This window comes from Leptosomus discolor, chromosome 3 (genome assembly GCF_034619465.1).
Source record: "Leptosomus discolor isolate bLepDis1 chromosome 3, bLepDis1.hap2, whole genome shotgun sequence".
Classification (NCBI taxonomy): Eukaryota; Metazoa; Chordata; class Aves; order Leptosomiformes; family Leptosomidae; genus Leptosomus; species Leptosomus discolor.
The window spans coordinates 18,906,617-18,930,913 of NC_141393.1; the positions used below are offsets into that span (position 1 = coordinate 18,906,617).

Consider the following 24,297-nt stretch of genomic DNA (forward strand, 5'->3'; position numbering starts at 1 on the left):
TCTTCACACACCTAATATATGGTAAGCACTGCTACTTTTAGACTTCTTAGCTCTCCAGATCATTGAGTGTATTGAGAAGCTTTCGGAAACTTTCAGAGACTTACAGAGTAATGAGAATACTCAATGTTAACCTTTTGCCACAATGAAAATTTGCCCAGTTTCTGCTTTCTGTCTCTTGCCTGTTTTCTGATCTATGACAAAACTTTCCTCTCACAACATGCACAGCAAGCTTCTTCAGAAGTCGCTTGAGTGAGTTATTGTTAAGCTTTTGGGAAGTCTATTTGAAATAAGTTTATCGGTTCTTGTTTGTCTGCAAATGTATTGACACTGTTTGAAAAACTCTAGGAGAGTGTTTAATTCTCCATGGAATGCAAGTGATGTAAGCAAGTCACTGAGAGACAAACTGTGAGAAACGGCACTGAGCGTCTGGTGCTGTCATTTTTGAAAAGTAGTTTGGAGAATTACAGCCAGTTAGCGAGGTACAGAGCTCTTGCACTTCCCATTGGCACCGATATGACTTGCGGGTGCTCAGCAGCTCTGAAGTAGCTCAATCTTTGTGTCTCAAGCTGAGGATCCGTGCTTAGAGGTCAGTTTTATAACAGTTATCTGTTATAACAACTCTGTTTCTCAATCTGTTAGAGAGAGATGTGTGATAGATTTTTAGCTTGTCAGACATTTCACATTCCTTAGCAATAAAGGGTTTCCTCAAATGGAAGAGTCAACAGAAAATCAAGTAGTCATTTAATGTCTATATCTGTATTTAATTTCAGTGTTCATCTTTGGATCTAGCATAGTCTTTGCAGCATCTGATTGTTTACCTCTCACATCTCATAAATATTCTACTTGAACCTACTAAAGCTCTGCCTGTGACAAAGTGGCAAAACACCTGAAAAAGTACTTCGTTTCCTTCCTTTTCGATCATAACTGGAGATCTGCAAGATATGTCTTTCCTGAGAAACACTTCATTTCACAAACCGCTGCCTTAAGCATGGGGTCAGTTTAAAAAAGGCCAGTGTTTGTAGACAAGCCATTTGTTTTCCTTTGAATGTTTAATTTGTTTATTCCTGTTTTCAAATAATCCCCAAGCAATATAGTTCCTGTAGCTGCAATCGTCATGAATTCAAGTTATTCACCTCCCAGAGGGTCAGACCTTTCATCAGTATGCCATTGGCACGAAACAGCAAGTGTTGCATATTCATCGTCCAAGACACTGGCTAGAGGGCCTCCAAAAAGCCTGACTTTTTTTTTTGTTCTCAGAGCAAGGAAAACAATCCCTTCCCTTGATAAGGGTTTCTGTCCAATAACGGTGCTCTCTGCTCTAAGGCACATTTAACTGTGAAGTTTGCAGCGGGAGAGGCTTTCCTTCAAGCTGTTAGTGTTTTATCCTGGCAGGCTCCTCGAGGTTGTTGTGAGGAGTCTAGCCAGTTGGTGAGCTTTGTAATCTAAACCAGCTGTCCCAGGCTGAGGCCCCCATTTGCATTGTTTAACATACTTAGAAAATGAAGTGTTCATTTTTAACATTCCTCCTCCAATTGGTTTAATGCTGAATTACAGAACAGAACTAAGCAAAACCAGGTGCTTTCTCTGTATTCTCTCCAGTGTCTGAGGAGGTACAGACGGCTCCCGATCTTCTCCATTACTTGCTATTTCATTCTTTGGACTATAAATGACTGAGAAACTGAAGTGCTAGCAGAGGGTAATGTTTGGAAAAACTTTCTAGTTATTCATCAGCACAGACTCTGGTTTTTTTCCACCTTTCCCCAACGGTTTTGGACATGCAAGGATTAAAAAGGTAAGTGGTATGCATGAAACTTCTTTACTTACTGAAGGGAAACCTACTTCTGGAAAATATCTGTGGCAGGAATTCGGTGTGCCAATCCACTTGCTAAAGCCATTTGCAGAGAGATAGGATCTCAATGGTCAGAGGTGGGGAAAGACGATCTGTGTGTTATTAAAGCTGTGCCGTCTCTGACGCGTTCCTTCTTGATCTGTGCTTATACTCTGTGCTTTAGGAACCCTGGCATCCGTGGGAGTGCTGTATTGTGACAGCAAATGATCCCACTGGCTAGAGTGATTGTTTTGAAGCTAATTAGTTGCTATTACAGAAGTTAGTTACTAGTTTAAAATGTTTTGCCTGCTGGGCAAGCTACTGTGACCAGCTGCATATAGTGTTGATAGGTTGCGCTGCATGTCTGTTAATAATTCTTGAGGGGATTTGAGATCTAAAGTAATGAGCAAATTGAGATGGTGGTTGCAGGCAGAACACATATGAGGCAGTAAGGTCACCCCCCACCAAGAGGAAAGAATATATCATCTTGTAACAACAGAAACTAAGGACTGTCTAGAAATGTATGAGTTTTGTCTGCCCGGTTTTACAGAGGATTTTGTTAGCATGCAGTGTTCTGCAATAATGTAGAGAGTAGCCCAGTTGCTAGGTATGTTAACATTCAGCTATAATCTGTTGTATTTCCTTCTAGTGCTGTTCTTGCTATACGCAAAGTCAGTATGCAGTCTTTATACCAGTGCATGCTCTAAAATCTCTTCAAAAGCATTTCAGGAATCAATAAACGAAGTGCAAGCCTAAATGGATAACATTATACTTTGAATGATTTGCATTTGACTGAGGAAAAGTCTGTGCACAATTTGCTTTTCCTTGTCACTCAAAAGGTGCCGACAAGCACAAACTGTCTCCACAGCACTACGAACAACCATTTTAGGGTTTCTACTTACTTTTCAGAGGTTGTGCCTGTCTCCTCATTTAAAAGAAATTTGTTCAAATGTGTCAGTCACTGTTTGTGTGTGGTTTTGTCTGATGCATTTGTAGGTCTTGTTCAGGAGCTCAGTTTGCACTGAAAATTAGAGACATCTCTAAGAGAGAAAGTTGGCAGCTTGCATGGGTAGCAGAACTAAGGCTACCTAAAATATCCCTTGCTTCCTGTACTGGTTTTGCAGGAACGTGTTGTATACATTTGCTATTCAGAACTAGAATCAAAGATAAGCAAGATGTGGGTCTAATTGTATTGAGAAGTTTTATATTAGGCAGCAGCAAAACACTGAATTCCATAGTACATAGGAAAAAAATAATTTCTTACTGTCCTTTCCTGGTTTTCTGTCTGTTAGTAAATACCTGGGGGTGGGAGCTTAGTTGACCAGAATTTTTATGCTCCAGGTAAGGACTGCCAAAAATAGCCACAGAGCTCTGTTAGTGGGGGATCCCCTTCTTTCAGTTGCAGTAAAGAGACCCCATAGGTCCCACGAGATGCTAAGATGATATGATTAGGGAAGGCTCCATTGAAGATAGTAGCTGATGACCTGGCACAGTATGTCTACTTGCAGAGCAACACATGGCTCAAGATTGAGTAAAGGGACAGAATCTGGCCCTAAGAAAATGAATTAATCTCAAATATAGTCTCCTGGGGATGAAATGCGGTTTAGCAGTTAGAGCAACTGGCTTGGATTCAGGACCTCCTTCATGACATGACTGCAGCCCTGCCAACGCGTTGCACTGTGAGCTTAGGTAGGGCATGTGGTCTGGTTTGCCTATCTTTAAAATGTGCATAATATGCAAGAAAATCTTTTATATCCTCAAAAGAAAGGTATCAGAGAGGGACAAAAATGCTTTATTGAATATTGCACACTTGTTCATTGAACAGCTGCTGCATGGGGTGTCATAAAAAATAGATTAGTTAATAGACATGTACATCTGATTCTGATCCCAGTTGCATAAAACCGTAGTAAAATTAGTGACTCTGAGATCTGAGTCTGGCCTATGGTTATACTACTCCTTCTGTGGAGTAGTATAAATTCATGTTAGCAAACCTCTGAGGAATACACTGCAGTGTCCCTAGAAACTAGTTTGTCCATGTGAATTTAATTCTATATAACGAGTCTGGATATCAGAAGGTTTTCAGCCTATTTTCTATGCACATTACAGGATACTGACGGCTTTCACACTGGCCATCTGCCTTTCAAGCCCTGGAAAAGCACAGGTGAGAGCTGCATGCGAGATCTATGTATTGTTTTGTACTGAAGCGCTATGTGGCATGAGACTTAACTGGCTAGCAGGTGAATAGGAAGCTCTGTGGTCTGGGGTTTACATGAAAAGGAAGCTGTGTGGTCTAAGGGTTTAGAGGGGAGAACTTGGAGCCAACAGCATTCTGGAGTTGAACATGGACTGAGCTTATTGACTCATCCTTGCCAGCTCAGCAAAATATCCCTGTAGAAGCCTGGACCTCACAGAAAACCTGATTCTGCTTCTGAACTGAAGACTTCTGGAAAAGGAAATAAGAAAAGCCATCCCGCGGGAGCAGGGACAGCTCCGTTCTGTGGTGGGGAACACCCACGCTTGGAAAACTTACTCATATGAATAGGCGTTTTCTGTATATAGCAGGATCTTGTCTTAAGACTGTTTAATTCTGGACTGCGATCCTGAATGACTGTATCCTAGCTTTCGTTTTTGTTTATGCCTGAAACCATTTTTGTTCAAGAGGCAGGGCTTTTGAGGGTGGATGGAAGTGAAGCGGTCCAGTTCTTGAAATAGCAGAAGCATTAGTTCTTTGTGTTCTTGGGCTCCATGTGGACTTTAAATTAAGAAAAACAGTTCCCAAAGGCATGTTAAGTTTGGATTCCTAGTTGATAATCCAGCTATACTCAGTGTTCAGAGCTGTGTTTTGAAATACGTTTGCCAAAAGTCTCTGAAATGTAATTGTTTTTTTATATCACATTGAAAATTTCCTGCACATGACATGCTTATTGATATTTTTGTGAACATTGGATCTGTATGGGGAATGCTTTTCATGCCCGTGGAGAATTTTTGAGATGTCTTTAAGAGTTTGCTTTTATAATTTAAAAAATATTGTTTCCATCGTGATTTTTATAAAAACATCTTGTACCGTAAATTGGATTTTGAAGTCTGAGCAAAAAGCAACTGGAAACCAAAATGGTAGCAATGAATTCTTTCTGAAGATATTGAAACTGGTCATTTTGACAGTATTGGAATCTTTTCTAGCATAAAGTTCTAGAAAGTTGTTGAAAGCAGTTCTACAGTAGTTTCAGTGCTTCTGAATCATCGTTTACTGTCCAAAAGAAAATAATTTTGTTAAAAAATGTCTTAACTTTTCCTGCTACACTAGTGTAGTGTATACGCCACAGCACAGAAAAGAGAACAAAAGGTAGAGTATGTACATTCTTTAAAACGTGAGGCTGATTATACATTCTTCCATCAGAATATCTTGATTTCCACAACATGGTACCAAAACATCTTGGAATGCCAAAATAAATGAAGGCAGAATTCCTTCCTACTTGTTTGACACTTCTAGCGGTGGCTTTGTGTATTCATATGTGCAAGTGGCAGGTGCAGTCTGAACAGTGCCATGTGTTTCACTCCATGTCCCCTTCCTGGCTCCTGCAATGGCCCATTTCCACTGACTTATCCTTCTAATCCCTTGTCTCCTATCTACAACTCACTGCTTTTCCAAATATGAACCAAGTGCATTACTCTTCTACTGATTTCTTCCACGAAGTCCAAAAATAAGTGTCTTTATCATTTAGCAACCACAAAAAAAAAAAAAAGGAAGAATCTTGAACACACTCCATCCCTCTGCCCTCTGGTGACTTTGGTGGTTCCTGTTTTCTGGATATCTCTTGCTTACATTCCTTAGTGTAACCTATTTACTGTCAGGATCCTGTGCTTGTGTCAAATGCTTGGCCCATTGCTAAATAGCTGGAGGCCCAGTTAAAAAATAGAGAGAGCAGGGAATAGTTTTAATGGGCTTTGACACAATCTTCACCAGGACTCTCACTGGTTTAGAAATGCTGAGGGTCACTCATGAGGTGCTGAAGGCTCAAGGTTGCAGTCCTGATAAAGACCAGCACCACAGGATAGGAAGGAACAAGGCTTCCAGTAACCTTGCCTGCCTCGAACATGTGTCATCTAAAGATTTATCCTCTAAAAATCAAAAGGTTTGGTGTAAATGAAAAGCCTTACTTTTCTTAAGCTTGTTATGTTTTGACTGTGGGTTCAGTTCAGTCAGATGACTAACATGTCAAGGTGTATGGGCTGAATGGTTTGCCTGGAGTTTTAGAGCCTGTTAGAGAGGTTGGCTAGTACCTTTTAGCTGACTCCTCCTGTTCTGGCAAAAAGAAGACCCCAAAACAGAAGAATGTAGCTTCTGTATTAACAACTGGTACGGAGCCCATCGTGCATTGCTCATCGGTTACCCCCAGGGAGAGGAAGAAGCTGACACTGTCAGCACCTGAGGCAACCACCTTCTGAGTTAAGGGGGTGGCATATGTGCTGAGGCCTTAGGTTCATGCCTTGCTGACTGTCCTTTGGGGAAGGGACTTTATTTTGGTGTACTGTATAGTGCTGAAAGATTGTACTAAGCATAATAATCTAGATGAGCATTTGACTCTGCAACCCTCTCATTTCACAGTCATTGAGTGTCCTTTGTTTTCTCATTTTAGCAACAATGCACTAATGGGTTTGACCTGGACCGTGCCTCTGGGCAATGCTTAGGTAGGACTTTAATTAAATCAATACATTTAAATTGGGGTTCAGACATCCTGACTTTATTGAGTTAACATTGTGCTGCTGTTAGTATGTTTTAGTTGAAAAGTTCTTGCTGTGTGACAAATATGTGTGCTTGTATATATGTGTACACAAAAATATATATGTATATATAAAAAATATATGTGTGTGTGTGTTTGCATAGCACAAATATATACCGACCTTTGACACTGTAGAGATACTAATTGGCTGTCAGTACCTCTCAAATAGCAATGATGCATTTTCATGGGAGCTCAGTCTAGTTGCCAAAAGACAAGAGTTGTTCACTCTCCTTCTCTTTCTCCTCCAAACTCAATATTGGCTGTCTTTGTTGGCAGCCTCCACCTGGAGGCTCAGATAAAGTCTACCACTGCTCAGCATTGAAACTCCAAGTAAATTGTTGAGGCAATATAGGGAAATGCATGCTTTGTCGTATAGCATCTTTTTCTCAGTGGCATTCAGTCTCCAGGGCAGCATCTTCTGCATGCATTAAAGTCATTCAAACAATAAGGGCCAGCAACAGGTTGCTTGCCCTGTCGTAGCAGCATACTGCTTCTGTGCCCTGAGAACCAGGAGAATGCTCAGTTTGGCTAAATCATTTGTATCTTTCTAAATTTAATTCAGCAACGATCTTTATCAGAGCAAGGAGCCATGTCCCCAGATCTGAACATCCCTAAATTTTTCTGTGGGAGGGAGCTCAGAAGTTCCAAGTTGGGATCCAAGTTTCACAGCTGGGCAAAACAAACCACCAGTGTTTGAAATCCTGATCTGCATGTTGTGGTTTGGACAGACCCTAGAGCAGGAACAGGCAGTAGCATGCTGTAGCCATGTGTAAATCAGTGTTTAAACTGAACATTTATGGAATAACAAAGCAGGCTTTCCCCTCTCCCTCTACCCTCTAATAGTGAAATAAAACAAGTAGAACACAGGATATGTTGAATATATCGGATGTTTCCTGTTTTAGTGTGATCTAACTTCAAAGTGAGGCTCCACGGGAAGGATTAGCTTTTCTGTTCAAAGACAGTATCAAATTTTCTAGCAAAGTCTTGAGAAAAATATTTTAACTACTTTTTTGGTTGGTCTAATTAAGAAGCAATCACTCATTTAACTTTTGCAATTTCCTTCCAGATATTGACGAATGTCGGACTATTCCTGAGGCCTGCAGAGGAGATATGGTGTGTGTCAACCAGAATGGTGGCTATTTATGCGTACCCCGAACAAACCCAGTGTATCGATCACCATATCTGAATCCTTATTCAAATATTTATCCACCGCCCCCAGCACCAGGCCCTGTTCCTAACTACCCTACTGTTACAAGACCTCTGATGTGTCGATTTGGTTACCAGTTGGATGAAAACAATCAGTGTGCTGGTAAGTAGCAGAAATCTTTATTCTGTATTTTTATTTATTTTAAAGCTTGTCTGACATTAGAGAAACAATTGCCCTGCAATTGCCCTTTAGTTATTAAGTTGCTCAAGCCCAGTACTTTGAAGTTCAGCTACATTTTTTTTAAAGGATGTGAGCTGTACATTTCATATAGTCGTTATTCAATGCAAGCTAAGATATGAATTAGTCCTATTATTAAATCAGAAAACCCACTTTTATGAGACAAGTAATGTTTTTATGACATAAACAACCATTTGATGGCAGGTGATTTGTCAGTGCATCAAAGGCATGCCTGTTATGCTTACGATTCTGTCCTTGAGAGAGAAGATGGCCCTCCATTTGATGTGTTAGATGGGGACTAAGGAAACCTTGATTCAGTTCTTGGCTGTATGTGAACTTCTTCAGATTTCTGGATCTCGGCCTTCCTCCTGTAGACAGTATAAATAAGAGTTGTTTCTTCCCATGCTTTGCATTCTTCACTTAGATTATGAGCCCTCTGGAGCACATACATTTGTTTCTTGTCTAGAGAGTGGTACACAACTGTTTGCACTACCATTACTTTAATGACTACAGACTTCAGCTGAGACTGGAACTCCCTTGTTCGAGGCACTGCGCAAACACACAGGGAAAGAATTGCTGCCCCAGCAGAGCATTGATGTTGTCTAAGAACATTGATACTTCCCAATCTCCAATACAAAAAGCAAATAACCCTATGAAAAATTTCTTGTGTTGGTAGTTTTTCTACTTTCGCATCTTTGGTAGATTCTGATTCCACTTACTCCATTTTATGCTGTCTTTAACTTAGATATAAGCTGCTCCTGTGTTACTTAAATTTAAGGGAGATTTAGATTATATCCATTTGGTTTGCTTGCTTTTGATAATGTCATGCTGTGAAGGAATGGAGAAAAAAATTTCTGAACTAAATGAAAGTAAATTCCGCTGGCCAATATACTTACTTTGGTGCCAAATTTGGAATCAAGAAATCAGGATCAAACTGATCACTGGTGGCTCCTCAGGGTAAATGCTGGAGATGTAGCACACAGGTCTACCATAAAGTGAATCTACAACCACTAATTATTACTGTGTCTCAGTTGCCCTAATGATAAAGTGAGTTTTTTATCTGTTATTACACGTTGCTAATTGTCTGAAGGTTTTTATCAAAATCTTTTTTGAAATAGGACTGGTCTTTCACAAGAAAAAAGACCCAAACCACAGAAGAGATGAGCTTTCAATAAAGAATTTTGCCCGTCTTTAGACTACAGAACTGCATTTAACTCAAAACCTTCCTTTTTTGAATGCCACTGCAGAACAACACAAGAGCTAAAACTGACTTGTCTTCTGGGCTGATTCTGCCCTATTGTCTAAAATTTATGGCAGGGCTTGGCTTCAGATGATGTACTTTGTTTGCTTCCCTAGTGAGGAGACGATCATGCTTCGCAGGAGCTGTGACAGCCTAGATTTAAGTTCAGCAATTTTGGGGAACATTTTCTGTATTTGAATCATTGCCCTCAGTATGTTCCAAGGTGGGAAAAACATATTTTCTAACCAGCACTAGTAGTAATACCTACTGGAAAATAAAACAAACCTGTTTTTTTAATGGAGAGTTTTAAAATCCTGGGATAACTGACAAGTTTGCTGTAAAAATAAGCATGTATACTATCCAGTCCTTTGAAAATTGCAACTAGTCCTTCTCACCTTAGTGAATCGATCAACATCATTTATTTTATCTACTGATTTGTAGATTTCCAGGAGTGTTTTCATGTCACTAACTTCAATGTAGGTGTATTGGGAAATAAGGCAGTTAGTGGAAAAGAAGTGCTGAAAATAAAGGAGAAACGAAACCCCTATATTTTACTGTGCCTGGTCTGCTGTGTGCAAACCATACTAATCAAAACAGGTGAATTTTGGAAGCTTTTACAGTGGACCTTCTAGCCTGCAAAGGGCATATACGTTCCTATCTACACTGTCAGAAATGTGAGGACTAACGCTTTCTTCAGTCAGGGCTGTTCACTTCTGTCACTTTAACTTTCAAATATGGGAATTTAGTTGCGGGGGAAAGTTTGGCGAATAGAGACATTAACAAGAATGGATGGAAAAGGACAGACTGCCATTTGAGTACCACAGTTAGCTGGGAACAGTTTTTGAAAGTCTACATCAGGTTTGAATTTGGGCAGATGATGGATCATATTTATGTTAAAGGAAGAAAAACAAAACTTAAAGAAAATAAGACCTGTCAGAGGGAAGTGGTCTCTGTGGGGGTTATATTTCATTTTTCATTTAGTGAAATCCTCCGGAGACATTCAATGTCTTGATGCAGTATTTAATTTTGTATCTGTGTGCCCTAGGATGGACCGTGCGGACATCAGGGGAAGTGGTAGGAGTACATGTCTCACTCACTGCAGTAGTGGCAGAAAGGCCTGATCCCCTGTTTCCAGGACTTCTGGTGCAGTTAACAGGGTGATGTGCAGTTTTGTGCTTGAAGACAAGACACCAGGGAACCTTGTCAGCATCCTCAGAAGCGACCAAAATTTTACCCAGAGCATTCAAGAATTCAGAAGTTCTGAATCACATGAATCATGTTTCCATCCTATTATAAGCTAATTATAAGTGTTGCTCATGTTAATGGTATTTCAATTGCTCTGTGTTTCCTTGCTTGCCAGCATTCAGCATGCTCTTAGGATACAAAGCACTTCAAGGGTTAATTTTGTGGTGGAATGGTTGAAAAGAGTAAACTGGAAGCTATTTTGCCCAGTAGCTGAGCCGCTATATGTAACGTACAGGTTTGTCACATTGGTGTTCTGGCATCACCTTCCAGCACTTTCTTTCCAAATAAAATTAGTTGCAGGTATTTCCATTACAGGTGATGAGACTTTTTGCTATTGACTTCAGGGGAACCAGAGTTATTCTAGTGCCAATGTTTCTGAGAAATCTCCAGTTTTTAACAGAGTACACATTTTTGTCTAGTCAGATATGGGGTTACAGGTCTGGGCTACATTTTCTATTGCTAGGCCAACAGAAATCTTTACTTTCTCTTTGAATTCCAGTCAAAACAGCTTATTAAACACTGGAACCTTCCCTGGGAGATTTGCAGTCTCAGCTTTGAAACGCTGAGCTTGTTCAAGAGACTTCCAAAGTGAAACAGGATAAAAATTTGATCAGAAAGCTGTATGACATCTAGCAAGCGCCTTTTTTTTTTTAAAATCCCTCTACTTTGCTAGAGCTGACAGAAACATAGGAAGGCTGCAAGAGGGTCACTCTGTCCCAGGCTGGCATCTGGCCTGCGGGCCAAGGCCTCACGTTCCCTGGCTCTCAGGAATGTGCACCCCAGGTCGTTCAAATAACATTCCCCCTCATGGGGCTGATATATTCCACCACAGCAAAAAAAAAAAGAAATATAAGCCACTCTTCTCCCTTTCAAGCTCTTTTGGCCTCATCCTTTCTGGCCTGGATGGTCATAGACAGGGGTTAGGTGTCCACATTCCTTCCCCATCCTGTTTACCACTCAGTGTTAACAAGACTCTCTTATCTCCAGATCTCATCCTTTGTGAAAAAAACCCCAACCACCTTTCCTGGCACAAGTGCATGTCAAAGACAACTGTCTGTGACCACTTTGCCCACTCCAGTGTCCTCTGCATGGTGTAGAAGTAGCTGTAGCCATTTGTGGCAACAGGCAGGGAAACATTTTAACAATAATTACTTTTTAAATCTTCTGTGGGTTTGATTCCTGATACGTGGCATTTTTACTCTTGGAGTTGCTGAATGCTTTATATCTTGTATGTATAAATGTACTGTGTTTTCAACAGCACGAAGTCAGTGTAAACTCATTCCAAAGCAGGTTGGGAATGATGTATAATCACAATTAATGCTGGAATAAAAGACCACATACAGGAAAAAGCAAAGAACATGTAGTTCAAGAGCACTGCTTGAACTGTTTGTCTTCTAATGCTACTCATCTATAAATACAGAATGGTTAGTCATAATAATTACTTTTTGTTCAAGGAACTTTGTCTAGTAACTGTTGGCAAGATTAAACTGGAGCGAGGGCCCACGTTCTTGCATTATGCATTCATAAGCTGAGAGCTCTTTCCAATTTCCCTTTGCTCCACCTTGCTGTTTCCTGATTTACAATGGTCTTTAAAACATGTCTCAAGCACAGATCCTTCTGGGCATTGTGGAAAGAACTGTAATGGGTGGGCTCTTATTTCTGCTTTCTCTCCCATTAATGCACATGCACAATGTGAGGAGAAGATGGGGGTGGGGAGGCATCTAAGGATGGAGTGATTGGATCTTGAATGGAGGGATTGGAGAAAGCAGATCACAAAGATGGAGAAGTAGCTGTTGGAAAAGGTATAAGCATAAGGCAAGATGAGTATGACCTAGAGGCAGAAAGACGAGAGGAGGCCAGAGGAGTCAATAAAAAAAAAAAAAAAAGGCATCATCTTTATCATCTTTACTTTTAAAACAAAAGCTAAAATGAAGAAGCACAAAACCAGAGGAAAACAGAAGGATGCTTTTTCCAAGCATAAAAGAGAATTGTTCTTCAAGGCCTCGTCTGTGGAGCAGTCATTTCTTCAGCTTTCCTCATTTCTCAAAGACTGCCAGGACTTCCTACATTCCCACCTACAGGTTCCCAGTGCTACGTTCGTACAGAAGGAGTGAAACTCCTTCCTTCAAAACATTACCTTTGCACAGATGGGTTTTAGATCATTATCATTTATATTGCAAGGATCCTAAACCCATATCCAAGCCTGCCATTGTACTGACCTGCTCTGTGTGCAACCTCATTAAGAACTGCCTATGCCTAGATGAGTTTTCAAGCAAAATAAAGGAACCAGACGTGCATGTCTGGGGACAGGGGAGGGAACAGAAAGGAGGTGCCCAGGTTTTGTGTCAGGCTCATGGCTGTGCTGGGAATAGAGTCCAGGATTCCTTATCCAATGGCTTAGCCACTAAGCCAGGCTGCCTCCTAATAGTGACTTTTCTAGTGACCTCGCTGGGCATATAGAAGCAGGAGGAAGAAAATGAGGGAAATGCAGCAAGGAGATTATGCCTTGGAAGGGGCTGTGTAAAGGAAAAACAAATGGAATCCACTCCTGCCATTGCCTTTTTTAACCCTATTTCGTTCAGCTCTATCTCTCCCTTTTCCTCTTGGTCTGTGAGATAATCTCTTTTGCTGCTACAGAGGGACAGTTCCTGAAGGCTATGCATGGTCCCTGTTAGGGCAATACTGCCATCATGCCCAAATTAACTAGAAAAAAAAAGAAAGAATAGTTTCTGCAAGAGGGCAGCCTCCTGATAGGATATGTAATTGATGACAACTCGTGATTAAATTAGGGGACATGATGTGTAGCCTTATTCATAAGATGGTTTTCCTGTCAAGTTTTGTATGAGGAAACATAAATTCGGACCTAATGCTGCCGTAGCAACAGAAAAGTTGCCTCCAAAACATCTCGATAAGAAGCTATAGTTGGTGGTTAAGGCTTGGGTTGGAGGATTTTGCCTTCAGTTCCTGATTTTGCCATAGGTAAACGTGTTCAGTATTTCAGGGCTTCAGGTCATTCTGTGTAAACTGAAATAATAATTCATTTTCAGGATTGTACCAAGGATAATTTCACAAGTAGATGGTAGGTGCTGAGGTAACTCTCTGACAAGTAAAGTGTAAACAGGAGAAAAAAGGCCTAGTTTAATAATCCCGCAACAATGATGCCAAAGTGAGACGTGGAATTTGTTTACTTCCCTAGTGCACTAAACTGATTGGAAATCACTGGTCACTTTTGTCTATGATGTTTCTGCACAGATCAGAGGAGAGCAGAAGTCCCAGAACTTTATCAGTATCTCCCATTTACTTCAGAAATACCTGTGCTACAAAAGCTTTCAGTGGTTATTTGATCCTGGAGTTTTCCGTTGCCGTCTACTTACGTTGTGGTCATTTCATGTTTTAGCAAAATTCAAGATGGCTGACCCTTGATTGTCTAACGTAATGAGACTAGACAAGCCAGGTAGAATAAAGATGCAGAAAATACAACCTATGTACATTAAGACAGAAGTCTGTATGCCAGAGGACTAATAGAAGAAGGATCATTAACATCATAGAGTACAGACATACTTAACATAGACCTGTCCCATTGGATAAACCCACATTGTACAGCTCCAGACAAACATAACTATAATTCTTCTGGGTCCAGCCTTGGTGCTTCTGATCTGACGGCCTGATCTATTCACACCCCAACAACCTTCATAAAGGTAATCACAAGCTGACCATAAAATATTCATGGGTAAAAAGGTACATCTGAAAACACTCAGACCTCTTTCCTCCCTCAGGAAACCATTGCACCAGCATGGAGGATGGGCCAGGACTAAGGAAAGGCAAGAGTCAGCTAGTCCCTACAGTAGGGTCCATCAGTAGGGTCATTTCTACAGAAATTTAACCATCAATAAATGTATCCTCCCCCAGCAGAATTTACCAAGGAGAATGAGGGTGGATATGCTGCTTTTCACTGAAGTGAACCCATTTGTGGTGGAGAAGTTGGCTTGATAGAAAAGGTTGCTGTACGTATCTGTCTGTAGCAGGGTAAACTGAGCCTTCTGTGGCTTGGATTATTCCTTCTTTCATTCCTCGCTAAGTGCAGTGTGGGAGGAGTATGGTCCGGTGGTTAAAGCACAGGCGAGCGCTTCATTTACTTGTGAAACTCTACTACTCATAAAGAAACAAGTAAAAGTGAACCAAGAAATATAATATGCAAGCCAAGAAGCCTTGCACTTTATTAAGAAAACTGGCATCCTTGTATGCTGGAAGGAAAAATAGCAGGCTCCTGGGTATGGCAAAGCATAACAATGCGAGTCCATCATTCTGCATGTCAGTGCCTTTCAAGTGCCACTGAATGACTGTATTTGTGTGTGACGATGTGAGAAGGGAAAATAAAATAAACACAACTACAGTATAGCCGCAGCTGAACTTGACTGAACTGCAGTCATACTGGGTAAATAGCTGTATAGGCAACTGGAGACCAGAAACTCTTAGACTTCTGATTATGGTCTCCATTGACTTTGGTGAAGATTTTAGGATCTTGGAGCAGCAGTTCTTGCAGTTAATTTATTAGGTTTAAGTTAACCTGTCTCGAGCCTAAGCCACTGACCATAAGTAGCTTATGGTCAGGGAGTTTGGTACCATATTTTCCTCCCACCAGACTACTGATACCACCATAAGGATTTCCTTAGACATTGTGTGAGAAGAATAGACAGCTGGTCAGAAGATCATCTTATGATTAAAGGAGTGTTTGAATTTGCTTTCAGCTTTAGCTTGAGCTAAACTGATTCTGTCTGTGGAAGTGTCTTCACCTGCTTACGAGGAGTGATTAAAAGTTTTCTGGTTTCTTTTGTACTGAGCTGGGAGCCAGGAGTGGAGCACAGTGACGTATGGAGGGGGACAGCTGAATGAGAATGCGTCATGTTACATGGTTTGTGGGCGTAACCACAGAAAGGACAATAGCCATGTCTTGTTAGATGTGCAGGCCACAGTCCAGACACAGGAAGGGTAAAACCTCTCTAGACTATGACCTCTCTATTTCATGATGTGTTTCAGTTTTCCCTCTTTCTTGGAATTGTACGATACTTTGGTATACAAGGTGGCAAGAACCCAGGAATCCTGCCTCCCTTGTATTTTGTAGACTGCGGAGGGAAAGCGTATGCAACGGAAAGAGGTTTAACTGATACTCTGGGTTTTGGTTGGTTTAATGGCCTCGGTTAAGCTTGGTCTCTGAATTGGAGGTTATTGGTCACTGGGCTCTGAACCAGATAATACACAGACTTCAGATGTCACCAAGAGCTAGTTGGCAGGAGGTTATATCTGACTCACTTCAGAGGAGCAGTAATCATGCCCAGCCTGCCATATCCTCAGGCATGTGCTGGCCAGGGCAGGGCTCTCACCCCTGCTGTTAATCTCTGAATGATTCCTTAGATTCGCTGCTAACAGCAGTTTGTTACATGGGGCTTTGTGGCCTCCTTGCCTTTATTATGTCTTACTTCCAGGGATTGCAGCAGTGCCAGATCAGTTAAAGCCACTATGTACCGATTAGCTCTGTCTGCTTTACAGCGGATTTCGTGAGCTTTCCTTTGTGGGATAGCTGTCATGCAAGCCAGTCCCGCCAACTAGGCAATTACAGGGCTTAAAAGAAAACAGTCACTTAATAGTGCTGGAAGACTGACACACTTCACGAGTACCCTTCCCCAATCCATTGGCTCCGTGGCTTGCTCTTGTCTTGTTTTCCTATGGGTGTCTGTTTTGGCTATGAATCACAGTCTATGCCTAGCTTTCTGCTGGGACTCTCAGGGACTTTGGTTGCATGACTGATACCTTCTCTACCTCCCTGTGGCATAACGTGTGGAGTTCAGTATGTGATAGAGTATCTCTCCTTACCTAGAAGGTTTTTTTATTTTCAGTGCCCTTCATAACACCAGCACTCTGTTCAGACCTGTGCTAATTTTTGCATGTATTTGTAGCACCCACAGTGCCTAGAGATGGCAGTATTCTCAGTGACTTAAAAGTCATCATTTTTCTTGGCCTCTCCCTTATATTTTTTGGGTCAGCTTTGTTTCTTTTTGCTTAGTTCCAGCCTGAAATTGGCCATGGTTATATGTCACAATCAAGATGTTAAGCCAAAATATATAGAAAATATGAATTGGCTCCTCTGCCAATATAAATCATCCAGATGGACCTTATGTTTTGCCAGACTCTATAGGCAGAGGTAATGTGCTGGCATTGCTCCTTAGTCTTGTCCCTAAGAGTGGACCCATGACAGAGCTGCCACACAGAAACAGAAGAGCAGCCTGATGTTGTGGGAAGCTTACATACTCTGATCTCTTTGTCTGCCAATTGACTGACTTCCCATTTTAGTACTTCAATGAGACGAGAGAATTTTTCAAAGAAAGTAAAGCTATCAGAAGATGAATGGGAATCACACATCACCAGCCCAGTTCAGGGGAGCAGTTTCAACATTCTGCCTCTTGGCTGGGACATGCTGCCCATTGGGGATGATAAGATGCAGTGAAGTCCATCTTCAGTTTTAACACCAGCAAAACCCTCTCTGCTTTTAGTTCTGCTCAACCATAACTCATGGTTGCAGGTGCCCTGTAGTACAAGGCTACACTGCAGTGTGAGGAGAAGGATGGTCCAGATGATAGGGCAGTAGTATAGGTAACAGGGCAGCTGAAATGAAGGCCCAGGTCCCCAGAGCTTGGCTAGGTCCCTTGCTCTAACTGACCTTTATCCTCAGTGGAAGTTTAGCATGTAGATGCCCATTAATCTGGCCTGCAGCCTTTGCCACAGGCTGACAGTATGACCTCAGACCTCTTTGTTCAATATTGTTTTCAGAATTGACTACTTGTCTGGGGAATCTCAATATCTGAGCAACCAGCTGGAAATCTTTGAGGGGTCTCCTCAAGGAGGAGGCGTTCATCACTTTCTGAAAGTCAGGGTGTGTCTTCATTTGAGGACCTACAAGTGTGTCTATCCAAACTCATAAGTCCTTCTGGAAAATTGCCTTAGCTTTTATATGGCTAAGTTCTGCATCAATAACATGCCACTACAGTGAGAATAAATCTGTTTGTGTTCATGAGGCATTCAGATACTGAAAATACAAGAAGTAATTCAGCTAAACAGGGAGACCCTAGGAGGAGAAGGAGAGGAGTGCGTCATAAAGTTGTAGGGTCTGAACGAATCCATGATCTACTGCTTGATCTCACACGAACTGTGTTGTTTGGTTTGGGTTTGCTTTGTTTTTCCACAAAAAGAAATAATTTTAATGTCTGATTTGTTCTAATATTTTGAGCTTGTTTCCATTTTCTAATTATTTTTTTTTTCTGTGAAGTAAAATTCCTGTCTTCCAGCCAGCCCCCTGAATAAATGAAGCATTAGCTGGTGAGCTGGTGAATAGCTGGTTTGATCAAAGGCATTAACTGGTTTTGTGGTACAACCCCAACATATCTACAGGTGACAATGAATGGGAAGTCTGTACAAACAGTAATACAGAGAAGTCTAGAAAAGCTACAGTTGTGGTTAGGAAATTTAGGGACTGGAAACCCAGCAGCAGATGAAAAAATAACCTAACATATGGCCATCTGATGGAAGATGAACAAAAGAAGGCGGTGATGTCAAGAGCAGTGCAGCATGGGGCAGTTTCTGGCAGTGTTAACTAGGACTTCTTATGCCAGAACAGAGAGGGAATAGTCCTTCAATATATTCTGCTCAGAATTGATCCAACCTACTGACATTAAGTACTTTACTACCAGATAAATGTAGATAAGTTTATGGAAATCTCAGTATAGAGCAATAGTAAATTGGGGGCATTATTGAGGCTGACTTTGGTTAAAAGAGTTAAGTATATTGTAAAACTTAGGGTAAGATGACAGCAATTGGAATTGTGAATGTCAGAGAAGCAGATGTTGTGTATGGTGGGTGGTACAAAAGAATGATTATTCCTGAATAGGGTATAATTTGCTGAAATGAAGGAACATTAATTTTAGACTGAACATTGTAAAGCCTTTATGATAGTGCAGTGTATCAGATTATACAAGAATAAACTAGGTATGTTATCATGGAGGAATAGTACAAAATGTATCAGCAGAAGCATTTAAAAACTGCCTGGAACAATTGTTAGCAAGAAACAGTCTTGCACAATTTGGTGGTGGGATAGATGTTGTCAGGTATCTTTAAGTTGCCATACTTTTGAGTCCTTTGGTGTATTTCCAGCTTCCAGTGTGCACAGAGGCACAAAATAAAACTTTTTTCTGTATATAACGCTGCAGTGTTCAAAGCATAGATAAGAACCTCCACAGATTAAATAACAGTTATTGTCACTATGGTGGAGCAATGCAAAGCTGAGATGGCTTAAACAGGTAGCCTGACATTCCCTTCCTGAAGGAGGAATCTTGGAGCAGTGCAGAGTCGGTTTGCCAGACTGTCACTCCTTACTCCCTGGGCCAGGGAGAGGAGATGTGGTCTGAAAGCTATATAGTGCACTGGTAATCTTCTGCCAGCGCTACCCGTGGGGAATCCCAAACCAGGCATAGGCTGGAGCAGCCTTGGATCACGCTCAAAGGCAGACTGCAGCAATATATCCAACACTTGTTGCCAGCAAATCACTAGGCACTGAATCTCGAGCTTTAATTCAGAAGCAGACTGAAATCATAAAAGCAGGGCTGACTTTGTGATGGAATAACCCAGAACTGTGCAGTGACAGCTATCAGTTCGTTTCATGCAGCCATCCTAAAAGACTGTAGCATGCCAGCCTTAGGAAGGAGGTGTTCTTCCCCACTAAATCAATGCTATTTGAAGACACGGATTTGTAAAACTTGTATTACATTATGCATTATATACATAAAAATATGTATTATGTTAATACATTGCATTTGGGGACAAAATTTTCAGTGAAATCAGTGACTTTTATTTTTTTTTGACTTGCGACATGACAATTTGTCACATTGACATTTTCAAGAGGTTTAACTAGTCATAGATGAAAAGTGGCATAAGAGAATAAGACTTTTTTTACAGGGTTACACATTAGGCTTCCAACACTGCCTATGATTTTAATAGAAAAAATTGAAAATTTTATCTTCATATTCTCCAGGCAATTTTGAAAAGCTGAGATTTAAGCCCAGAGAGCTATGGCTTAGATGTGTCCTACATGGACTGGAGAAAACCTCTAAATGTAATTAGCAGCTGACAATTTGCAGTATATCCATTAATAGCACAGCAGGCCATGTGCATTCTGAAGCTGATAAGGAATGTATATTGTCATAAGATACAAAATACCATCACACTCTGCTCCACAAAAATTTCAAGCTGACTGGAAGCTTGGGGCATGAAACCATTTCAGAAATACATGATCCATCCATGGTTCATTCCCTCTGACCTGGGGAGGGACATTAAATGCTGAATTAAGCACTGTCTGCAGTATTTGATTGGAGATTATTAGAAAGACTGCAAATGGTAAAGTGCTACTCATGCTAAGGATTTGCTAGGCATGCTTCTGTGCTGGAGATTGTGCCTTCTAAAATGTGCCTGCTCTTTGCATGACTGAGTATGACCAGAGACCTTCTTTTGGTAATATGGGACTAATAAAGGAAAGTACTATGATAAAGGGAAAAATGTAATTCATTGTTTCACTAGAGCAGGCTCACATGATGGAAAATTCACTGGGATGTGCCTTCTGGAGACTAAGAACAGGAGTTTGTTCCAGGAATAACCACAGACAATAAATGTTCCTGATGTTTGAGAATATTGCCTTTTTTGGTTTTTTTTAAATTACCTGAACAGAATAGGTTTTTTCAGTCCAGGTTCCTTGGAATTGAATCATTTGGCTTGGGAACACTCAATGTGAACATGTGCCTTTCTGAGATTTCATGGACACTGTGAGAGCTGGTGGGACTGCCTGTGACGTTGGGGGTATGACTGGCCAAGTGTTCAGCCTTTAGCTCTAGTTGGCAGTTTCTGAATTCTGATGCAAAGAAGGTAGACTTTCCTTGAAGCTTTGGGGACAACGCAGATTTGTGTGTGTGAACAGGGCAGTCCTGGTTCTAGCTGTGTTTACAGCATCCAATGAAACAGTTCTCCCACCTGAACAGTTTCTAGTAAGAAGCAGAGATTCACAAAGTGTTGCCACTGTGATGAAGCACACTAATAACAAAGTTTACAACTAATCTGTATGTACAAGCATTCTAAGCAGTCTCTCTTAGTTACCTCCAGGAGAGAGTTCAGTGTGCGGTGGATTCCTGTTGCCTTCACAGGCACACAATTCTCCCAATCATACTGGTTCCCTGGTATAAGAAAGACATGGGCATACTGAAGGGTATCCAGCAAAGGACCACCATGGTGTTTAGAGGGTGGGAGCACATAACATAAAAGGAGAGGTTGAGAGAAGTGGGTTTCCTCTGCTTTAAGAAGATGAGGCTAGTGAGGGAATTGTATTGCTTGCTGTCTTCAACTGTCTAATGTGAGTGTGTAGAAAAGATGAAGCCAGATTAACTCGGCGGTGCACATGGACAGGAACAGACAAAAGTCGCAACATGGGAAATTCTTATTAGCTATAAGGAGAAATGTTATCACCGTGAAGGTGGTCAAACGCTGGAACAGAGGTTCATGAAGTTTGGTTACATTCTTGGAGAAATTCAAACCTCAGCTGGAGAAGGCCCTGAGCAACCTGACTGAGTTGCCCCTGCTTTGAGTGGAGCCTTGGACCACATGACTTCCAGAGGTCAACTCCAACATGCCTTATGCAATGGTTCTGAGATTGCAATACCTGTAGCACAGCAGTCTGTGTCTGATACTGGTTCTAGCCTTTAAGACTCTCATAAAATTAAAGTGATATTCTGTTTGTGACATAGGCTTTGAGTTTTAGCATTGATTTTAAAGTGCTATAAGATCTTTGCATGGAAGTGGTACAGTGAAGTAGAAGCAATAATCAGAAGTGAAGGATTTTATTCTCGGCTTTTCAGTGAAGACAATCTTGAGTTTCACAGAGTGCAAATTCAGCCAAGACCATCCAGATCAACACATCTGTTTTACACCAGGATCAGTGCAGGGGAAGAAGATCTACCCTTATCTTGATTGATTTATTGATTGACAGGTGGGGAACAGGACTCCTGCAAGTATTAGTTAACTTTTATTGGAATATTCTTTGCTGCAGTTTCAGCCTCACACCTTGTCCTGCCTGGGAGTTTCACAACCATCTAGAACCTGTCGTGGTCCTGCTCAAAACTGGCAGTTCTTGAGGCTAAACAAAACACAACTTTCTGCCTCTAAGGGCTCAGCACATCTGCTTTGAGGGCCTGTTATCACACGATTTCATAAATCTTGAAATTTGCTGTCTCAATTTATGTATTGAAGGTAACTGAATGGGTTTTTAAGGAGAGAGAGAGAGAAAAAAAAAAAAAAAGGGGGAAAAGCCCTTTGAGATGAAACACCTCTTTTACCAGGGAGCCATGAACTGAGACTAAAGAGAGCAGGAAAATAGCCAGTAGACATCCACATCACTAATTGGAACATCACACTCTAACTGGAACAAAGTAAACCTCCCATATCCACACAGTTTTCATTTATCCATGAAGGTTTGCAACCCAGTTGGTTGGTGGCAATTTCTGGAACATTGCAAGCAAATGTGGCTCAATCATTATAAAACAGTGAATGCCAAATCTGAATTAAAGGCAGTTATTTGAGCAGGGATTATAGGCATTTTCCAATGATCACCACCACAGAAATAAATAAATAGATGGCTTGCTATGTATACACTCAAAGGAGAATGTTGCCCAACATGCATAGCCCTTTGCTATTAACAGTAATGAGTACACAGCTGTCTGAGCCTGGAAGCCAGTATTTGCAGAGGATAATTCTCAAAGATTTTTCTTTTCCACTGGCTTTCGTCCACTACCCATTCTTTGCTTACAAAAGAGCTCAAAAAGCCCTAACATTTATACAAGAATTACCTTGGCTTTGTGGCATTTTTGAGATTGCTGTAAAGCATGCTGACACATGGGCAGATTTGAAACTCAGATGAAATATGAAAAACAATTTTCTCCCCTGATAAGCTCCCCAGTGCCCTCAGTGCCAAACATAACACTCTCTTTGTAGTCAATCACGCCAGCTCCTAGAGCAGCTGGCAAGGGTTGCTGCCATGGTCAGAGATCTGAAGACCTCCCTTCCTAAGAAGGACTTCTAACTCTCACTGCATGCAGAGCTTGTGGCTGAGCTTGGGCAGACTAGTGATGTGAGTGTTGAGTCATGTATAACTGATCAGTTCCACAGAGCCTCTAAAGCAAATATAAAACTGTCGCACTGTCAGACCCAGCTTTTGCAAGCACTGTTGGTACAGCCAGGCCCTTTTCCCTGGTTTTATCAGGTAGGTTCAGGGAATAAGGTCTTAGATTCCTGGAAGAAGGAAAAGCACTGTAGTCTCCATTGCATGTGTGTTTGACTCATGCAGTTCAAGTGACATGAGGCAATCTACATCCATGTAGCTGGAACCTCCTTGCATGCTCAAGCCAAGCAGCTTTGAATCCACTCCATTCCTGAATGAATGAAATGCTGATAATGATTGCTGAAGCTATGTGAGAGATTTTAGTGATGAATTTCATATTACTCTTCCAGTTCCCCATAATGGAGATCCCTTGTTTATATACATGCATGGGGTCCTTTTTTTTTAATGTATATTAAAGATTTCAAGCTATCCTCTGAGAGTGACTAGAGCATCTGTACTGAATTCTCTCTAGGAGTATGTACATATGGCAGACGTAGAATCTCTCTTGTGTTTTCAAGTCTCCAGTATTTCACTCCCACAGTTGTTTGCACAACATGCTTGAGCAATGGTTAAAGCTTTTGTCATATTGCATGTCTGAAGTGGCTGCATTTCAACAGAAGAAGCAACCCTTCCAATAAAAGTTTCTGTTATATCCTGCAGGTGGATATTTGCATCCCTTTGTTTTCATTGCGGCTTCAATTTCTGGATCCATTTGGATCAACTTCTTCTGCCCTATTAAAAGTAGGGCTGTTCTCCTTTTTACTAGTTATTGTGGTCTACTCACAGTCTCAGACCTCTTTAGCCTGCCAAAACACTTGGAAAAGGAGCTCTTAATGACTCAGTTAAAATGTACGGTCAAGACGTTCACTTATTAGAGGAAATGTAAACTTACCACCAATTGGCTAAACCAGCTGGCTGGACTATTTGTGCTAGTGATTTCTCAAAGCTCCCTGCGATGCGAAAGTGGGAATAGCAGTCCTCTTATTTTAGTTCTCTTATGCTCTGCATCCTAACAGAAAAGTCTTTGAAAGAATTCTTTGGGGGAGAAGCCGATAGGATTTCACAGACATGTTTGAAAGCTTTGTAAATAGTGCTTTAATCTCCTATACCTTTAATATATTCCTTCTTAGAGGTTCTTTTTAAACTACCATATAGAATTGTAGAGAAAATATACGATTCAGCCATAGGAAATTCACTTTTTCAGTGTTAATGGTTCTACTCCCTTTTTGTGAAATTTTATAAGCCTTCCCTACAAGTTCTTGCATGAGACTATTTCATATCATGCAACAAAGGGAGGGCTGTAAGGACCTTTTGCTAGAAGCACGTTTTAATTTCTTAGTGTGCATTTCCTGGCTCGGATTGCACATCTCTTTCATTTCCACTGCAGTGGAAAGTGTCACTTACATAACCTCCCAGCAGCTGGGAGTATTCTCAGTAAGTGCTCACGGGCTCCTCTCACCACCCTACCAGCAGATCTCGGTGTTGCATATGGTCATACACAACAGGTAATTTTGAGAAACATGTAGTACAACAGTAATTCTCCATTTACTCAGCTGAAAAATATGTTTCCTGATG

At 41.1% G+C, this 24,297-nt stretch overlaps 1 protein-coding gene across 1 annotated transcript in view; it reads left to right on the forward strand.

Annotated features, from left to right (window-relative positions):
* The first annotated feature begins 1,775 nt into the window (after positions 1–1,775).
* FBLN5 (fibulin 5) overlaps positions 1,776–24,297 on the forward strand; it is a 44,804-nt gene continuing 22,282 nt past the window's right edge. The window contains exons 1-4 of the mRNA XM_009947189.2: positions 1,776–1,792; positions 3,935–3,989; positions 6,466–6,517; positions 7,676–7,918. Of these exons, the coding sequence (XP_009945491.1) occupies positions 1,776–1,792; positions 3,935–3,989; positions 6,466–6,517; positions 7,676–7,918 (367 nt within the window). The remainder of the gene's footprint in view (positions 1,793–3,934; positions 3,990–6,465; positions 6,518–7,675; positions 7,919–24,297) is intronic.